Here is a 21,390-nt window from a genome sequence, read left to right as displayed (position 1 = left end):
AGGGATCGAACCTGGGTCTCCCGCATTGCAGGCAGTTTCTTTACTGTCTGAGCCACCAGGGAAGCCCCACACATTGCTTTGCTACTGCTACTGCTAAGTCACTTCAGTCGTGTCCGACTCTGTGCGACCCCATAGACAGCAGCCCACCAGGCTCCCCCGTCCCTGGGATTCTCCAGGCAAGAACACTGGAGTGGGTTGCCATTTCCTTCTACAGTGCAGGAAAAGTGAAAAGTGAAAGTGCAGTCATTCAGTTGTGTCCGACCCTCAGCGACCCCATGGGCTGCAGCCTTCCAGGCTACTCCGTCCATGGGATTTTCTAGGCAAGAGTACTGGAGTGGGTTGCCATTGCCTTCTCCGACACATTGCTTTAGGGGTTCCTAATCCTTAAATCTAGCAATGTCTAGCTCATGGCAGGAAATGGCTCATAGAAAGGAAGGTGACTTGAAAGGTTAATACTTAAAAATGTTAATATTACTTTTCTAGGTAGAAGCCTTCAAGTTTTTATTTTCTGATCAAAATCACCCATACATTTTAACCATGCAATTTCTTAGTGAGAATATTTTAGGAAACATTATCTATAGATCCTTATAACAGTATATTGAATACTCATCTTCATATATGTTATCTTTTCATGTTTAAATTGTAAATTTTATTCCCTGATGCAAACACGTTCAGATTCCTTAATGTCTCAGGTCTGTACTATAATCTTCATCTCACTGGTCATCCTTCTGGGTTTTACAATGTTAGTCAATCCCAAATTCTAAATTTCATGTAATATTTGCTTTGCAGTATTATTAATGATAATTTTTATTTCAGAATTTCCTTGACCTACTGATTTATAAAATTATTTGGTAATCTATAAATCGAATTTAATCTAGAAAATCAGTCACAAAGCTGTGAGCAGAGAACACCTGAAGTCAGTAACTGAACCATGAAGTTGATTTTCAGTGTGGTCCCTGAGCTTGGCGGTCTACAGTCCACGGGTTCGCAAAGAGTCAGACACAGCTGAAGCAACTGAGCTTGCATGCACAGGTACCCTCAGCTAGCAGTGTCAGTATCACCCACGGACTTGTTAGACATGTAGATTATTAGCCCACACTTCATATATATTGAATCAAAAAACTCTGAAGGTGGGGGTCTAGCAGTCTGTTTTAAACAGTCCAATCTGATTTAACAAGTGATTCTGATATGAACTAAAGCTTGAGAACCACTGACTTACAGAACTCTCAATATGTAGTTCTGTGCTTCATAGAGAAGCAAATAATTGTCACAGGTGGTGATGGGATGTTTTTAGTCCTATCCTGAGGCCTACATAGAGACACAGACTATCAGCATTGTCTTAATTAAAAGTAATTCTATATTGTGGATTCAGGATATAAACTCATAGAGGATTAAAATGAAAAATGGATAATCTTGTTCTAAAAGTATGTACTTTAGATATATCTAATGTGCCTTAGAATGATCATTATTTATATTACTTAAACCACTTATATTACTTTAACTTTTATTTATCATTATTCATATTACTTTCAGTTATTTTCAGGAATAAACTCTCATGATATTTCATAAGACATAAATTTCTCCAGAATGTATTCTTGAACTCATTAGCTTGCCACCTGTGCTTTTCTAAAGCAAATTTCACTTCAAAACAAAACATTCAATTTTACTTAATATTTTTATACCAGTCATTGGATCTTTAATGTTTATTTACCTATTTTTAATTGTGTACTTCCACAATTAGTTCCCACAGTCATACCTAAATATACCTTAATTGTAGCAGTTCCTTCTTTCTTATCTAAGGGTTTAGTGTTGAGTTTATGAGAACAAATCCAGTGATTTTTCTGATTTTTATGTTCCTAGACCTTAGATATCTATATCTTGTAGAGAAAAGTTCCACTTATTGGCTATTTTTTAGGAAATCATTTTAGAGATGAACTGATTTTATTAGAAGAGAATCTTTCTTATGCCTGCAGTACAGTAGAAGTGGTTAGTTTAATCGGTGTACATTTTTCAAATGGAAAGAAGCAATTGCATTTAATAAAAGAGGAATAGAAAAGAAAATTCAGGGCTGAACAGTGATTGGAAAAGGAATCAAGGAGATAAAAGACTGGTGGTGTGGCTGAAGAAGTATTTATATGGGAGACAACTGTCCAATGCAAAAACCTGAAGTTGTTTCATGCCTGTATGCCCTTTGCAAACCTTCCTCTCTCTCTTTCTTAAGAAACCTTTAGTATATTCTGCATTGCTTATGATGGTTGGTAGATGGATTTTCTCTTGGAGCATATGTGAAGGTAATGCAGATTTTTCATTGAAGGTTGAGGTTCGTCAGGAAAAATGAACCTGTAGTAGAAGTTAACACATGAATTTCCATGACACTATGAAAGGGAAATGTGATTCAGTAAAAGTAGTTTTCTTTATACAAATATTAAAACATTAGCCATTTAAATAGATCTTTAAAACTCAAGTGACTGCAAGCTAAAGAACTATTTGAACTGATATTCAAAAACAAATATTCAAAACCACATTTATTTTTGCATTATTGAGTAAAGCTTTTAAGTAAATCTGCATATGAAAATTTCCCATATATTTAAAGCTTCATTTTCAAAGTAACAGTCTTATTTACAGTTGAATTTTTAGAGGATCCTATATTATGTATTTTACTACTCATTTTGGTGTGCTGTTACTCAGTTTAACCTTTTCTGGATGAAATACAACTGTCATTCTGAGCACTAATTTTCAGTTTGGCGTTGAGCGGGGCCTACATTAAACACTCAATACGTATTTAATGAATGAATGAATGAACTAATGAACTGTACCCTTTATTTTCGAATCTAACTAACCAGGAAAAGATCTGCTGCATGTCTTAAGTTTATTAACTGTCTTAAGTGATTAGCTTAAAAAGAAATTCAGCAAATGTATAAAGCGCTGTACTACGTAGATATTCATATTTCAAGCTCCCTGCCCCAGTTATGCCCGAAAGTCTTTACTGTGTTAAAGGAATGCCACATTATAAACAGATGAAATATGTGTTTGATGTTTCAGGGGCAGGAGAATATAATAGCACAGAGCTTATTGAGCTGTTCCTGAAGATAAACCACCTTTAGATATTTTCAGATTGTCTTCTGAGGGGGAGTGGAAAATGTTTAGAAGGATCTGTTTAAATGCTGTTTCTTCCCCCCACTCTGCCTGTAACACTCAGATTGGCAGAGAGTGAAAAACCTTCAGGCACAGGTGGTGAAAGTGTTGGTGTGAAAAGAAGAAATCATGGAATAAAACAAGTTTCCTGTTGTTTTTCTTATCTCCTCAATTGAGAATCTAATTTCATAGCACTACGGTGGTTGGTATCACAGGGTTGCTTATGTTTTTTTTTAAACAGTGAAATATTTCAGGCATAAACAAATAGGGGATAATGTGATCAGCATCTCAGTATACACCACCTACCCTAAAAAATAAAACATTACAGATATTATTAAAGCTTCCTATGTTCTCTTTCCTCTATTTAGTGGAAATCACAATAGAATTTGATGTTTGACATTCTTAGTTTTCTTTTCATATTTTTGATGCATATTCTTATTTATGAGTGAGCTTGAGCATCATTGTATGTTTATGGGTCACTCATATGTCCTCCCCTGAATTTCTCTTGATTTTTATATTGGTTTGTTTTCTTTTTCCCATTGATTCATAGATCTTCATATATTTTGGATGCTGTTTCTTGATAATACTCATTAGAAATATAGTTTCCCAGTTGATAATTTGTCATTCTATTTATCTATGTATGAAGATAAGTGTGTAATTTTTGTGGCCAACTTTATTAGGCTTTTCCTTAAAGTTTTGTGTGTGTATATGAGTGTGCATGCTTCTGTGTCTTGTTTAAAAACACTTACAAACTCAATATTATAAATATATTTTCCTGTGTTTTCTTCTAAAAATTTTACAGTTTTATCTATTGTATTTAAGCATTATATTTATGGATTCTTCATTCTTTAGTACATTATTAAGAAGAGATTTTTTTTTCTCATAAAGATAACCAATTATTTCAGTACCACTTATTAGGCAGTTTGTCCTTTACTCATTGATTTATAGTGCCACCTCTATCACATGTTAAATTTCCATGTCTTTATGGTCTTTTGTTCATTTTGGCTTCCTTTCAGCATTTTCAGTTCACCTCTCTTTTTCCTGTTATAGTTTGTAGCCTTCTACCTTTCTTGTTTGAGGCATTTCTTTAGATTTTAACTGAGTTCTGACACACCACACACTTGTGGATTTAGTTAATATGATTTTAATAATTTTTCATCATTTGTTTCTACCATGACATGTATCTTAGCTAATTGCTTAGAATGCACTTCTATTTTTTCTTATTATCTCCTTTTGTTGATGGTGTTTCTTGAAAAGGGGCCCATCATCCTATTTATTGATCAAATAGAACTGAAACTACAATGGAAAATGTGTTGTAATTTCAATTTTCAGATACAAAAGGCAGAGGGCTTCCTAGGTGGCACTAGTGGTAAAGAACCCACCTGCCAATGCAGGAGACATAAAAGATGTGGGTTCCATTCCTGGTTCATGAAGATCCCCTGGAGAAGGAAATTGGATCCCACTCTAGTATCCTTGCCTTGGAAATCTCATGGAGAGAGTAACTGGCGGGCTATAGTCCATAGCATCGCGGAGTCGGACACGACTGAAGTGACTCAGCACAAGCATGACTTACTTTTTCCAAATGATTAGTGTTTCGTTTAGCACCTTAGGAAGCAATGTTTTTTAGGTAATTTGATTCTGTATAAGTAGGCAGTAATTATACTTTGACTGAAATGTATCGAATATTATTTTTTAACTGACCTTCCTTATTGTATTTCAGATGATTGGAACCCATTTTCACACCCATATAAAAAACTGGATTTTGGAAAATGGGAGCTGTATATCCCACCAAAGCAGAATAGATCTGTCTTAGTACCTCATGGATCCAAACTAAAGGTATTTCCTCCCTCATGTTTTCATTTGAACTTACTATTTTTTTTGTCCTGTTTGCAGAGTTTGATTTAAAATGTTAGAATGTAAACTGATGCTTGATAATTATAGGAGAAACAGTGTAAATTTTTAAATAGAGGAAAATTTAAGAGAAGTCATCAGCAAATTGAAATATGTCAGACGGCAACTGGTTGGTAAGATAATGAACTTACTAGTTGTTAACGACTTTGGAAATCTTTTAGAAGAATGACTGAATAATTACAAAAGTTCATCCTGGGAAACATAAAGTTTGATTTTAAAAAATGAAACCTGTCTTCAAATCAGCCGAGCAGAGAATTTTTACCTGTGAAGACACACTTGATATAATTGATTTTGTGATGAGCCACTGGAATGAGGCAATACTGTGTTGGAGACCCACACCTTTTGGGGATATGATTTTTCTTGTGTTTTTTTTTTTTTTTCTGCTCTTTGATTTCAGGGCTCTGGTTTGTCCTCTTCTCTTCTGTTAAGCCCTTTGAATTAGCCTGGGGCCTGCCTGTCCTCTATTTGTCCTCTCCTAGGCTGACTACGTAGCTCTGCATTCAGGGTGTACAGAGCCAACACAGTGGCCTCTCTAGTCTCCTCAAGGGTGGGTCCCAAATCTGGACTACAGATTACAGGTTTGATTATGTAAAAGGCTATCTAAATCCTTTAACATTTGCTTGATTTTAGCCCATTGGTCAAATAAATATATGTTTCCATGTCCCTTTCTTTCCCCTCCTTGGACATAAAACAGCATTCATCACATTTATCACTAAATCCTGTAACTGACATATTTTTATTGGCATTTGTTATTTAACAGTATTAACCAGAGTTAAAATAAGGAATGCATTGTATGTTTGTTTTATAGATTTTTCTATCTTACAGATACTGAAATTATAAGTATACCTGAAAATACTGAAATATTGCCACACATAATTCCCAGGAGAGCATATTGTCTGGAATAGAGACATTTTAATATGGGATGGCAACCAGAGTTCTTCTTAATCTGAAGTGAAAAGGAGGAAAAAGTAGTTACAGTATACAATAAGAGGGATTTAAATTAATATATATAATCCCTTTTCCAAGTCAGTGTAAGCTTCACAAGAGCAGGACCCTTTGCTCTTCTGTTTGCTAACACTGTATATTCTCAGTGCTTAGAAGAGTGCCTGGCACAGAGTAGGCACTCAAAAAATATTTACTGAATGTTAAAGCCATTTGTATGCGCAGTCTTTGAAGGAATAAACCAAAGGGCTTGATTTTCCTATGGTCTGTAAGGCCTGACTTTAGGAAACTGTGAAGCAAGGTGACCATGATACCACTGGTTTCATTGTTGTTTTGCGTCTTTGGCCATTTGTTATATTTTGTTTTAAAGAACTGAGTTTTACAATTATTTGAAGTGCTGCAGATATTTTTTTTCTGTTCTTAGATTTTATGAGCTCTGACATGTTATCTACTCTTAGCATTAAATGTTGAATGAATTATTTATTTTTTTTGTAGTTTTTAAAACTGAAGTATAGTTGATTTACAATATTGTATGAGTTTCAAGGAGATAAAATAGTGATTCAATATTTTTATAGATTATATCTCATTTAAAGTTATTACAAAACAATGGCTGTATTTCCCTGTGCTGTACAATTTATCCTAGTTACTTATGTTTCATAAGGAGCAGTTTGCATCTCTATATCCCATACTCTCTCTTCTCCCACCCCCCTCCCTCTTCTTTACTGGTGACTACTAGTTTGTTCTCTATATCTCTGAGTCTGTTTCTGTTTTATTACATACAATGAATGAATTAATTTTCATACATTGTGGGATTTTTTGAACTTTTAATTTTGTATTGGAGTATAGCCAATTAATGGTTTTGTGATAGTTTCAGGTGGATGGCAAAGGGCTCAGCCATACACATCCATTTTCTCCCAAACTCACCTCCCACCTTGGTTGCCACAAACATTGAAAAGAGTTCCATGTGCTATGCTGTAGAACCTTGTTGGTTAGTCATTTTAAATGTAACAGTGTGTACATGTCCATCCCAAACTCCCTGCTGTATTTAAAGTGGATAACCAAGGACGGTCATATGTTGTTTTTATACCTCAGAAAAATGATTACTAGGAATGAATGATTATTAATATGTACAGTAATAATGATAGAAATTTGCTTCTCCCAGCTAACTCCAGAACTTTTTATACTTTATCCTATAGTCTGAATGTTTTGTGTCCTCCTCACAAATCATGTGTTAAAATGCTAATTGCTGATATGATGGCACTAGTATGTGATGGTACTAGGGCTTTGAGAGGTTTGCGTGAGTCATGAGGGTATAGCTCTTTAAATAGAATTAGTGAGCTTATAACTCCAGAGAGATCTCTAGCCCTTTTCACCATATGAAGATATAACCAGAAGTCTGCAACCTGGAGGAAGGCCCTCACCAGACCATGCTGGCAGCTGACCTTGAACTTCCAGCTTCCAAACTGTGAGAAATCAATTTCTGCCCTTTGTAAGCCACTCAGTCTCTGGTGTTTTGTTATACCAGTCCAAATGGATAAAGGTGTTTTTGATACTATCTATGTACTATACTATGCTTTCTTTCATAAATTCATTTGACCTGGATGAAATGAAATAATCAAAGAAAAATTTTTTAAAAAGCATCTTTTCCCTTTTTACTTGCTTGAAAATTTTATATCTAACAGTAGATAAACATTCAGAAAATATCAAGTCAACTGTTGTGTAAGCTTTCTTAATTATTATTTGCTAAGGATTTCAATGAGGATTAATTTACTGGAAATGTAGGCCCAAAGTATCACTTATAGTATTTAGATGTTTCAAATTTTGAGGAAGCATTTAGATGCTATTATAATGTCAATATGGTGATATAATTAGTTTTTCTCTTATGGGAAATGATGTATCAGCTTTTCTTTCAGGGAATGGGGTTAAATTTTCCATAAAAAAATCAGCTAACATAAGGTTTTTGGCCTTGCGATCTGAAATTATCCCTAGGTAGTTTACCTAGGTAATTAAAAATCTTGTTTTAAATTGAACTTGAAATTTTATTTCAGTCCACAAAGGATTGACCTTTATAACTCACTTGTGGATGTTTCTCTTATGAATTATCTGATAACCATTCTCAAAAAAGAATATTACCTACTATTGAAATAATAACTTTGTTTTCCTTGCAAAACCCTGGTCTTTTCAACTGAACAATTTGGAAGAAGATACCTCATTACTTACATTGTCATGTAAATATCTCCTTTTCATGTTTTTAAATAAATTTACTAAAAAAAATAAATTAAGTAATGTCCTAAGGTGAATTAAACTTTCAAGGCTATAAAGATACAAGAAAAGCATAGAAGACTATGTTCCTGAGGGATAATGAGACATGCTACTTGTGTGTTTAATATTTTTTCTTCTGGACACATAGCCAAACTAATTTATGTGAAGGTATTTTTTGTTCATTATTTTAAAATATATACCTTTAATAAAATTATATTAAAACAACTTTGTAAGTTGTCTTGTAGGAATTTACATAATTATTGAGATGCTGTGTCAGGTACTATCCTTGACCTGAGATTCTTGAGTCGAATTGTTATATATACATAGGGTGTGCGTGTGTGCTTTAAAAATAAGGTGCTATTGTAGCAAAATATTAGTGAACAGTTTATTTTTCCTGTGATGGTAACAGGAGAAATAACTGAAGGGCAATGACATTCAAGCCTACTTGGTAACATATTTAGAAGTTGACCAGACAGATAGACTATGCGAATAAAAGTATATGTATCGATTGAAGTTTCAACAGGAAGTAAATGGCCTACAGAAAATAGGACAGTTTGAACAGTTCCCCTACTCCACCCTCCACCCCAAATGCTGTTTTCAAAGTTTAACGCACAAGGGATCCACTCTAGAGTTAAAAGCAGGGTTGGGTGAGAGAACTTAGGAAGACCCAAATTGTTACCTTGCCTAGGCTATACGGAACAGGTATCAGTTCCTAGAACCCAGAGGGAGACAGAATCAGCCATCGTGTGAGGAACACTGAGTTTTACTGAGAGACACAGTTAATTCATGGTAACCTTGCAGGAAAGGAGCCAGAGGAAAAAGGAGACAAATTCTCTCATCTCCCACACTCCTTCCTTTCTCTGACCTCTTCCTGTGGCTCAACATTGGCCCACCCAATAAGAAGGCAGATTTCTAGAGACTATGGTACACATGGGTTAGCCTCCTGGGGCAGAGAGTTGGTGAGAAGTGGATTGAGTTGACTGCTAAGATGTAGCTCAGGAGTCAGTGATCAGGAAAAGCAAGAGGTCAGGACAGTAAACTCGAAAGATGGGTTGGAGGCAAACTAAAGAATTCTTGTCTTCTGATCGCCATTTCCTTCTTTTTAAAAACTCATTTCTATTAATACCCATATAACTAGCAATGGCAATTAGTATTGTCTCCTTTTAAATGTTCAGGATTTTTCTGTACTGTAACTTTTCCCTTGCCAAATCAGTAAAAAAAATGGACTAGAATAGAGGTTTCCTGATAGCAGATCTTTAACCTTTTCAAGGCTCATGTATTAGTCTTTTAGAGCTACAACAACAAAATTCCATACTCTGGGCAGCTTAAACAACAGGAATTTAATTTCTCATGTTTTTGAGGCTGGACGTTTGAGATTAGTCAGCGTGGATGAGTTCTGGTGAGAGTTCTTTTCCTTGCTTACAGACAGCTGCCTTCTTCCCTTGTCTTCATATGGCACTAATCCTGTCATTAGGCCCCCATCCTCATTACTTCATTTAAACCTAATTATCTCTCAAATGTCTTGTCTCCGGATACCATCACAGTGGGGTTAGGGCTTCAACATATGAAGTTGGCGGGGGCACAGTTCAGTTCAGAGCAGATCATACTGCTTTCTGAATTATATTTAGATTTTATACAATTGATTGGTGGAAAAGAGTCATGGAACCTAATACCCACATTGCAATTTTCTCAGATGAGACACATGAAATTAGAAATTATTTTACATCCATATTTAATTTGGTTCTAATTATAACACTGTGAGATGAAATACTGTACATATTCATTTCATGAATAAGTACACTGAAATTTAGAGAGGTTAAGTAGATGGTATTGCCTTGACTTGAATTAAGGCTTACCTAATAGAGAAGTCCATGGTCCTAATCATTGTGCTACAGTGCTGGTCAGGCTAAGGGTTGACAGAGAGAAAAAGGGAAAAAAAGTGATACAAAGCAAGTAGAACTTGAGCCTTATCTCATGTTTAACAAATTATTTAACAGCTGTTAAAATAGTGTTATTTATTGATTCATTTTTGGCTTTGCTGGGTCTTGGTTGCTGCACGGGCTTTTCTCTGGTTGCAGCAAGTGGTCTTTTCTATGTGGCGGCTTCTCTTGTTGTGGAGCATGGGCTCTAGAGCACAGGCTCAGTATTGTGGCGCATGGCCTTAGTTGCTCAGTGGTAAGTGGAATCATCCTGGGTCAGGGATTGAACCTATGTCTCCTGCCTTGGCAGATGGACTGTTCACCACTGAGCCACCAGGAAAGCCCAACAAATTATTTTATACCGTGTTTGCTTTTGCTTTATTGTGTGAAACTATCATTTCCATTTTTCAGGGTGCTGAGTATTGAAGTGACCTTCCATGAGAATAAAAAGGAGGTATTAATAGATAGTTTGTGGAAAGTTTGGGTTTTAGAGAATAAGAGATCAGATCAATTATGTAAAATGAAACTAACTATTGATAGCCAGAATGAGATTGCTAGGTAGAAGGATATCATTGGGCAGTGATATGGCATGTTGAAAAGTTAGTATCTAAATATTTGCTTAAGGTTAATCTCATAAGCACTGTATCCTTTGGGCTTCTCTGGTGGCTCAAATTGTAAAGAATGTGCCTGTAATGCAGGAGACCCAGGTTTGATCCCTGGGTTGGGAAGATCTCCTGGAGAAGGGAATGGCAATCTCCTACAATATTCTTGCATGGAAAATTCCATGGATAGACGAGCCTGGCAGGCTATAGTCCATGAGGTCGTAAAGACTTGGACACAACTGAGTGACTAACACACACAGACACAGACATACACACACACACACACACACACACACACACACACACACACACACACTTTATCCTTTACCTCTGGAATATTTTCTTGTGTCTTTTATCTATTTCCTTCTCTCCACATTTTTTGTTCACTGTTTCAGGAAATTCTAGTATTTGGATATTGAATCACCTAGATTTTCTTATCTTTTTGTCAAGTCTCCTGTCATTTTTACTTTCTGTTCCGCTTTGAAAAAGTATCTTCCAACTGCATTATTATAATTATTATTATTGCCACACCATGAGGCTTGTGGGATCTTAGTTCCCCAACCAGGGATCAAACCTGGGTTCTCAGCATTGAAAGTTTGGAGTCCTAACCACTGGACCACCAGGGAATTCCCCCAACTGCATTATTTCATAATCACATTACAAGCATTTCTAATAACATGCTTGTTTTCTCTACTTCCTTCTTGTTCCCCTACCCCCTCACTGTTTCTTTCAAAAAATTTTTTTTCTATGTTTTTTTAGCTTCTTATCTTTTGTGTTGCAGGCTGTCTTAAAATGCCTAGCTATAGAACTGTATTTTAGAAAGAGTTATTAGGAAAAGACAATTGAAAATTCTGTTACCGGTAAGCTTTGTTCCTGGTGATCTTCACATCTGGGTAGCCAGAAAGTGAGACAGCCTTTATGTTGATGGCAAGGAGTGAAAATTTTGCTCTGAGATCATTTATTTTTCCCAGAGGTGAATTTTCCAGTCTCTTATAAGGGGTGGGTGGAAGGGGTATTGATGGAGGAATGGAAACAGTGACAGACTTTATTTTGGGGGCTCTAAAATCGCTGCAAATGGTGAATGCAACCATGAAATTAAAAGACTCTTGCTCCATGGAAGGAGAGTTATGACCAACCTAGACAGCGTATTGAAAAGCAGAGGCAGTACTTTGCCAACAAAGTCTGTCTAGTCAAAGCTCTGGTTTTTCCAGTAGTCATGTATGGATGTGAGAGTTGGACTATAAAGAAAGCTGAGCACCGAAGAATTGATGCTTTTGAACTGTGGTGTTGGAGAAGACTCTTGAGAGTCCCTTGGATAGCAAGGAGAGCCAACCAGTCTATCCGAAAGGAAATCAGTCCTGAATCTTCATTGCAAGGACTGATGTTGAAGCTGAAACTCCAGTACTTTATCTACCTGATGCGAAGAACTGACTTATTCAAAAAGACCCTGATGCTGGGAAAGGCTGAAGGCAGGAGAAGTAGACGAAAGAGGATGAGATGGTTGGATGCCATCACTGCCTCAAGGGACGTGAGTTTGAGTAAGCTCTGGGAGTTCGTGATGGACAGGGAAGCCTGGTGTGCTACAGTCCATGGGGTCGCAAAGAGTCGGACACAACTGAGCCACTGAACTGAACTGAACTGGCATCCATACATAAGGGACAGAGAAAGTGGATAAAGGTCCCAACTTTCAGTAAGACACTGAATCCCCCTATTTTCACCCATCTGGTTCACCTCTGCCATCTGCTGTGCTATTGTCTCTGGAATTGAAGCCTGCCTTTGTTGTTCAGTTGATAAGTTGTGTCTGACTCTTTGCCACCCCATGGACTGCGGCATGCTGGGATTTATCCTTCACTATCTCCCAGAGTTTGCGCCAACTCATCCCCATTGATTTAGCGATGCCATTCAGTCATCTCATGCTCTGTTGTTCCTTTCTCCTCATGCTTTAATCTTTCCCAGCATCAAGGTTTTTTCCAGTGAATTGGTATTTTTCAGAATGAACCTCTCATCTCCCATTCGAAGGGTGAGAGGTGGCATTTTGGAGGGATACACATTTTTTTGTGCGGTAAGGGAGAGGCTATGTTTAAGAGCCTACAGTTTAACATTGAATCTTACCTCCGTTTAACATTGAATCTTACCTCTCCCATAGGACCAGAAGCTTCCACATGACAAGTCCTGGGGCTTCTGTGAAGCAGCTTGACTAGCTCTCTTCAGATTCTTCCTCTGTAATACCAGATTTTAATTTTTTCCTGTCTACTTATGTTCTTATCTCTCCAATTACTAAGTTCCAAAAATTTGTTGAGATTTCTGTTCTCTTGTTGTCTCCTTTTCTGTCTTTCTCTGTTAATTTCACTTTTTATATTGCTTGCTATTATTTATTTTAACAGAAGTTTGCTAAGTTTGTTATTTTTAATCCAGACTTCTCAAACATCCTTATTTGAATGAAAGAAGAGAAATGTACATTTCCTGAATAGAAGAATGTTTTATAATTCTGGGGGCCTCAATTGAATATTACATTCTTATCATATGCCAGGATATAAAATTTTGGTGAGACTAATTATTTCTTGCTTGTGATGCCTTTATCTGTTATTTTATATGATAAAGATTTTCTTTTCCATGACCCCAAAAATCCTTTACTCTTTGTTACATGATTTAACTTAATCAACCTTTAAGACCGTGAAGCATCTAATTTTGGGAGAACGTGTAGTTAGAATTAGATGCACTTTCCCATACCACAAAACTTATATTTCTTTGTGTTTGCAAAATACAACTTGAATGTTAATGAACCTAAATGACATACTAGGAAATGGTCTTCCTCTGTAGGTGAGAATAAAGGCTTTTTAATTGATTTGTTTTTCTTTTCTTTTTTTAAAGCTCCTCAGAATGTTGGTAGGAAACACAAAATAAATGTGTAAGTTTCCAAAGCAGTCTTTTAATCAATATTTAGCATAACTCTGTTTGCCTGGAGAATGGGCAAGGTAAAAGTAGGGTTGTTTCCCTCTGTTTTGAGCTTGCTGCACATTAAGTTATCAAATTTTGTTCTTTTTCTTTCTTAATATCTTAGTTAGCACATATTTAGCTTTATTTTATTTTATTTTCTACACTTAACATATTGCACTTTCTTCCCTGGATGTATGTGAAGAAATAAAAGACAAAATGCCTGCATATTGAATTTATTGTCCACTTGGACAAAGCTCACCATAAACAAATGAGTTGCTTGAGCATTTTGTTACTGTTAAGGGTGTAGAGGAAGAAGCTTATTTTTTTTTTTTTAAAGGAGTTTATAACAGAAAAGTAAGAATAAGTAAATAGAATACTTGTTTTTTACTTTTAACAAGTTTTAAAAAAAACTTGTTAGTTCCCTTCATTTTTGACTAAATATCAATGGGGCTGAGAAGGGACCCAAGGGATTAGAGAGAGATTTTTAGGAGACTGGAAAGATGGAGAATTAAATTTATAGGCTGAATAGTTAGGGAATGATTATGGGAAGAGATGCCTTCTAAGCTTGATCTTGAAAGAGTTAATGGATTAGATTAATGACTATCAATAAGTTGTCAAGGGTCAATTAGAGAATAAAAGAATATAAAATTAAGCAAGATTGTATAGGAATTAACCAATTCTACATGGGAGGCAGTAGTACGTTTGACTTATATTGACTTACAAAGATGTAAGATATATAAGGAAACTAAATGAAATAGTGAATCTATTTTAGGAAATTTTATTCTCAAAGCATGCATGGCAATACAGTTGCAGAATTTTGACAGAGATTCTTTTTTGCTTTTTCTTAAATCCTGCATTTCTTACTTAAAAAAACCTCAATGATTTTTAATAATAACAGTTTATTCTTTCACTTGTGGTGTTTTGGGACCCTTAATGATCTCATTTTTTTCTCCCTCACAATTGTTTATACTCTCTCTTCTGGAGCATATAAAAATGCTAAAGTAATCTCATTAGCAATTAACAAAAATTAGTCACTGTTTGTGAACCCTGAATATTCTCTCTTCTTCTTTTTATGCTGTAAAGATTCCTAGAAAGAACTTTACTATTATGTACAACTGCTCTTTCTGTACCCTCTGTTCCACCATGTTTTTTTCTATCCCTTCCTACGCTGTTATATTAATATAAAATAAAACAGTACCAATAGCCGGATGATGATAATTACACGTAAGACCTATGAATGAAGCATATAAATTTCATTTACCATTGTGAATCATTGGAACTGCATATTGCCATTAGTATTTCATATAGATTTACAGATGAATTCTACTGTGTCATGGCCTGTGATAGAATCTCTATCTTCTGTAGTTCCTGAGTGATCATTTCTAGTTATGTCATGTATAAAATACATTCTTTTGCTGTGTACCACCTGCCAACTCACTCTTGTCATAAGTCATTGTTTTTTCAGCTTACTTGTTAACACTTTCCTTTCATATGGAACATCCTATAGAGATTCTTTTAGTGATGACTTGAGATCTTATGTATTTGTGTATAATTAAAGTTTATTTATTATCTACATCCAGTTTTGCCTTATATCCAGTGTTGCTGATAAAATGCTGATAAATTTGATTTTTATTCCTTTGTGTGTAATCAGCCTTTTCTCCTGTCAGCCATTTGGATTTCTTCTTTATCCTTTATGTTCTAAAAATTTCACTATTGTCTCTGCTAATACAAAATTTCATGTGTTATTCTTTTCTTGAAATGGTCTTTTCCTCATAAATGATCTTCTCCTTTGTTTCCCCTTTCCCCCTTCACTTTCATATTATATCTACAGTCATCATTCTAAAATTTGAAATCTGTTCATATTATCCTTCTGTTTAAAAGCCTTTATGATAAACTCTCTTCACTCTTGATTTGGTTATAGCCAGGTTTTCAAGACTTCCCTAGTAGCTCAGAAGTTGTGAACACTTCCCTAGTAGCTCCTGCAATGCAGGAGACCCAGGCTCAATCCCTGGGTCGAGAAGATCCCTTGGAGAAGGAAATAGCAACCCACTCCAGTATTCTTTCCTGGGAAATCCTATGGATAGAGAAGCCTGGTGGGCTACAAGTACATGGGGTCACAAAGAATTGGACAGAGTTTTCAGACTGTGTGATAAGAAGCTGATCAGGTCAGTTTTCAGATTCCCCAGCACTCACATGAAATAAAGAGATTCCTTTTCTGCTTTATAGTTGGACCCCCATGTATCATTATATCTAAATAATGATTTCTCTATTTTCTAGAATTGAATAACAATGGCCTCTAGGATGTATTCCATACTTATTAGCCTTCCATACAAAGCCTTTCTTGCTCTGGACTTTGGGTTCCTCTCCAAACTTATCTTATCCTTGTCTTGGTCTGTTTGTGTTGTCATAATAAAGTGCCGTAGCTTAGGTGCATTCTAAACAACAGAAATGTATTTCTCCCAGTTCTAGAGACTGAAAGTATGAGGTAAGGGTGCCAACCTTGTAGAATTCTAGTGAGAGCTCTTTTCTGGGTTAGTCTGCCAGCTTCTCATTGATAATGTCTCTTCACATGGTGGAGAGCAGAAAGAGGAAGCAAACTCTCTAGTGATGCTAATAAGGGCATTAATTCCACTCCTGATAGCTCTACCCTCTTGACCTCATTTACCTTCCAAAGGACCCATCTCCTCATACCATCACACTGGGGCATTGCATTTCAGCATATAAAACTGGAGGAGGACAAAACATTCAGTCCACAATAATAAAGTACACTGTCTACACTGAATTACTTGCTGTTGCTTAAACTCTGTCTTGGTTGTGTTTCAACCAATCAAAGACAGCATCCCTTTTATATGGGATGGCTTTCCCCTATTTTAGTAACCTGATAACCTCTCCCCACCCAAGTCTTTGGTATTGAGTTTATATACAATTTATTTTTGGTTAAGTTTTTCATAATCCCAAACTCCACTCTCTACTTACCAAATATTCCTTCTTCCACAAGCATCTCAGAGCATGTTTCCACCATCCTCACTGTGGTGATACATACTTCCAGACTGTGATCTTTTTGAGGACAAGTTCAGCATCTTGGTCATCATTGCGTCTCTGGAACCTAGTAATAACTGCTTTATAGATGCTATCAATAAATGTTTATTGACCGCATGGTTGAAAAGCTTAGGTATCACTATATAAGTATATTTGCCACTGTTGGAAATATTTTTGCATATACATTTTATACAGAAAGTAAAAGAAATTTATAAAGTGTGTTTTAATAACTGTTGCATTTTCTTTGAGTTCAGGCATCTCAGCCAATAGAATTGCTTATTTATAGGAGAAATCCTATTGATAATAGGGCTAAAACAAACAAAATAACCAAAATAAGCAAATATTGGTCTGGAAATCAGTTTGCTTTAATGAGTCATTAGCATTTTCTGTGTTATTTTTTTTCAAGCAAAGATTCCTGTGAGTCACTGTTTAAAGAGCTTAATATTAGAGAAAAGTTTGCCTTTCTCCTAAAGATTTGAAATGCTTATTTTTATCTCATGGATCCCCCCTTTCTCTTGTCTGTCAAAGACTTAAAATTAAGTGACTTGTACACTTGCAATAATCATCCAGCTCCAGAGTCCTACATCATTATCTCGTTTCTTTGCCCTCCAGCCCTTCTCTCCTTCTGACCATTTCCATTGTAACTGCTGATTTTTTCTTCTCATTTTATTTTTAAATATATTATATTTTAAAAATTGTAAGCTGTTTTTTTTTTAACCAAGAAAAATATAAATTAAATGTATGTAAATCTGTGAATAAGGGCAGGTAATTATTTCAAATGAGGATCCAAATTTGTTTTAATATTTCTTTAAATCACATATGCATAAATGAACAATGCCTAGTTCTTTTCCCTTATAGTTCAGAACCAGTTAGTTAGAAGGTTACAGAATGGATTTAGTATGTGATATGCCAGAGGTCAGGATGTTTAGGTGAGTAAAATGAAGACAGAAAAGTCCAACTGTACGATGATGTCACTCTTATCCCAATAATTAAACAGATATTATTTCTCTCTAGATAAAGCACATATCATCTCTGTTTTAGACATTTTCCTCATGGAAAACTTTCTCTAACTTTGAAGACTATTTACTTTTGACACAATGAAATAGAAATCTGGGATGCACTGTTGCTATTATATCTATTTTACTTAAGGCACAATAAATAATGAAGGAAAGAAAACAAAAATAGTTCAATTGTCTCTTTTACATATATAGGTAAAGACTTATTATAGCTTGAGTATGTTAAGCCTGATTTCCGAGTTTTCCACAGCAGGGCTCAGGATCACGAGCCATGTGGATGATGTAGTTTTGTTTTCCTTGTTCATTTTCAGCTAAAAGCCCTGCAGAGAATAGGAGGCTGTTGGTGAGATATCAATGGCAGTATAGGGATTGCCTTCTGAAGTCATTATGAATTAAGAGCTAATGGGTAGCTTTCTTTGATAGCTCGTTTATAATTGAGTGTAGATAGATGAAAATCAAACACAAAGGGAACTCAATTTTATCATTAATTTTGACTTTGTTCAACGGATGATTTCTGATCACCACAGCAGCCTTCCTAATTTGTCTGTGTATGATGAAGAAACTAATCATACACAGCTCAGAGAACAAATAACATACGTTTTCCCAGAAAGGTCACCTTCAGAGATAAGCACAAGGAAAAAAGAAAACCATAAACCTGTTGATTTCTTCCTTTTCTCGTGTGTTTTTCCTCTGTTTTCTTTCTTTTAAAAATGCGGTACATAAAATAATTATAATTTAAATATGCAGTGATTGACTATCCAGAATTTATAGCCTAAACTAGCCTGTAAATATAGTCTGGCTTGCTCCTAATAAGGCTTCCCTGGTGGTTCAGATGGTAAAGAATCTGCCTGCAAGGTGGGAGACCTGGGTTCCATCCCTGGGTTGGGAAGACCCCCTGGAGAAGGGCTTGGCAACCCACTCCAGTATTCTTGCCTGGAGAATCCCATGGACAGAGGAGCCTGGTGTGCTACAGTCTATAGGGTTGCAAAGAGTTTGATATGACTGAGAGGGTAACACTTTCACTTTGTTCCTAATAAAAGGCTTTCTTGCTTTCTTTTGCTTATTAGATGGCCCTTATTATATGTCAGTTACTAGTTTAATATTATGCATATTAATTTATTTAGCCCTCATAACACCCCATCATCCCCGTTTTCTCAGATGAGGAACTGAAGCGCAGTGAGATGCCAAATCTGCTCAAAGTCATGTAGCTACCTGAGAGCAGGCAGAGTTGCAATTCAAACCCAGGAAGCCTGGCTCTAGAGGCTGTGTTCTTAACATTGTGTTATGTTGCTATAATATATTAGTTTAATTACAATTCCTGTGACTTCTTGATACCTATGTTTGAAAATAGCACCAAGGATAGCCTTTGGCTAAAATAATAAACCTTTGTGAATCCTAATGTGTTTTTAGAATACATATTTTCTTATGAGCAAGTGGCTATGACAGTAATACATTTAGGAGCACACAGAAAACAATTTGACATTGTTAGGAATATTCAATAGAACATATGCTATACATTTTATATATATAAAATTACACACTAATGCATTTATACACACATGCATACACATATTTTATATATATATATATTTCAGTTTAAGTATTTTATGAAATCATAACTACTAGTAGAGGACATCAGTGTGAGGGAGGGAGAATCCTCACGGGAAGCTGTGCACAGATTGACACAGTTTGATCTCATGGTATTGTTAGTCATTATATATATGTATGTTTGTATGTATGTATATATGTTGTTAGAGTTATAGCTATGTAAGCCAGAATGTTGCATGGCAAGGTGGATTTTCTTTTTACATCTAGACTAGACCCTGTGCCTGCTGTGGGAATACATCCATGTTTTACCTCTCTGGCCAGACCTGTCAGTTTGTGAGCTGATGAAGGAAGGGACAGGGTTTATAAAGTGAGGTTCTACTGGCTAATTGAGACCATACATTGTACCTGGAAGGACATCAGTGTTATTATAGAGTTAGAGAAGTAACTGGCACCCTACTCCAGTACTCTTGCCTGGAAAATCCCATGGACGGAGGAGCCTGGTGGGCTGCAGTCCATGGGGTCATGAAGAGTCAGACAGGACTGAGCGACTTCACTTTCAACCTTCACTTTCATGCATTGGAGAAGGAAATGGCAACCTGCTCCAGTGTTCTTGCCTAGAGAATCCCAGGGATTGGGAAGCCTGGTGGGTTTCCGTCTCTGGGGTCGCACAGAGTCGGACACGACTGAAGCGACTTAGCAACAGCAGCAGCAGCAGCAGCAGAGAAGTAACAGACTAAAGTATCCACAAGAAATGCTGATGATAGAGGATGAAAGAAATCTCATTGTTCATAAAGCTGGTGTTGCTAGACTGAGAATGGATGGAGAAGTCAGGAACGAATGTGGTTAAGAAAACAAAATGAGTGTAAAGTGAGCCCGGTGAGGTTGCTGCTGGGTCTCCACCATGCTATTCCTTATATGTGGATTATAATGTGTTTTGCTGGCCTAGGACTGCACTAGATTGACTTTACATGTTTGTTACATTAAGGTTGCTTCTTTCTCCATCATCTTATTAGGTAAATGATTATATGGTTTACTTTGTCAAGGGCCAAAATAACAGTGTCTTAACAAATATAGATGATTGCTCCTCCCTGAAGTAAGAGTCTAGGTCAGTAGGTGCTCTGGGGATAGGCTACTTCTTCTCCATGTGTCTGTCCAGACCAGGTTCCTTACATCTCATTGGTCTTCTGTCTCCTAAGTGTGTTATCTGTACAGTTAACAACACTTCAGAGATAAGTAAAAGGAAAAAAAAATAAAAACTTGTTGATTTCTTCCTTTTCTCCTGTGTTTTTCCTTTTGTCTCCCTCTTTTTCTCCTTCCATCTCTCTGTGTTTTCTGCAGAAAGAGGAAAACAAGATCAAGGCTTTCTCTTTTAAGGATGTGAACACATCTTTTCTGTACACATCCTTTTGGCCAGATCTTTGTTACTCTGGCTATCCTGACTGCAAAGAATGTTGGAAAATGTGGTTCAGGGCCATTTGTTAAGCTAAAATTCAGCAGGTTCTGTCTTATTTAAATGAAAAATAGAGGGTTGATTTTGAAATACAGTTAGCATTTCCTGCTATAACCAGTTTAAAGAAACCCTTTAAGGAAATAGAGGAACTAACCTTGTGCTAGAAACTTTCCTTTTTAAATATTTCATAGATCAACTATAAGCAATATATCCTTATTTTATTTGTTATGATATAGAAACACATTGTTTTAAAACTTTTATGAGGTTATTTATTATAGTTTAGAAAAAATGTGGTGTTCTTAATAAAAAAGAAAATACAGAGAGTATAGCTGATAATGTTAATAATATACACTCAGGATATAGCTAGTAGCATTAATCTTGTGCAGTCCTAACAGTATGCTTCAGATCATTGCAAACACCAACATTAAACAAATAAAATGAAAGTAAAATCCTAAAGCAATCTGGAATCTATTAGATATTATGTGAGGCTTAAAATTTTGCTACTTTTTGAAGGATGTCCAAATTATCATGAAATGCCAGTCGTACTTTTATGCTATTTTTAGTTTGAAAACCGTTTCTGCATAAAATAAGACTAGGATTGTAATGAACACACTGCAGGTAAATATAGC

General features: G+C 35.9%; 1 protein-coding gene across 1 annotated transcript in view; it reads left to right on the top strand.

The window, feature by feature from the left end:
• Positions 1-21,390, top strand: part of GBE1 (1,4-alpha-glucan branching enzyme 1) — a 310,726-nt gene that overhangs the window by 105,052 nt on the left and 184,284 nt on the right. Inside the window, exon 3 of the mRNA XM_018054118.1 lies at positions 4,856-4,971. Coding sequence (XP_017909607.1) covers positions 4,856-4,971 — 116 coding nt within the window. The remainder of the gene's footprint in view (positions 1-4,855; positions 4,972-21,390) is intronic.

This window comes from Capra hircus, chromosome 1 (genome assembly GCF_001704415.2).
Source record: "Capra hircus breed San Clemente chromosome 1, ASM170441v1, whole genome shotgun sequence".
NCBI lineage: Eukaryota > Metazoa > Chordata > Mammalia > Artiodactyla > Bovidae > Capra > Capra hircus.
Note: the sequence above shows the minus strand (reverse complement) of the source record. Positions and strands in the feature narration are given on the sequence as shown.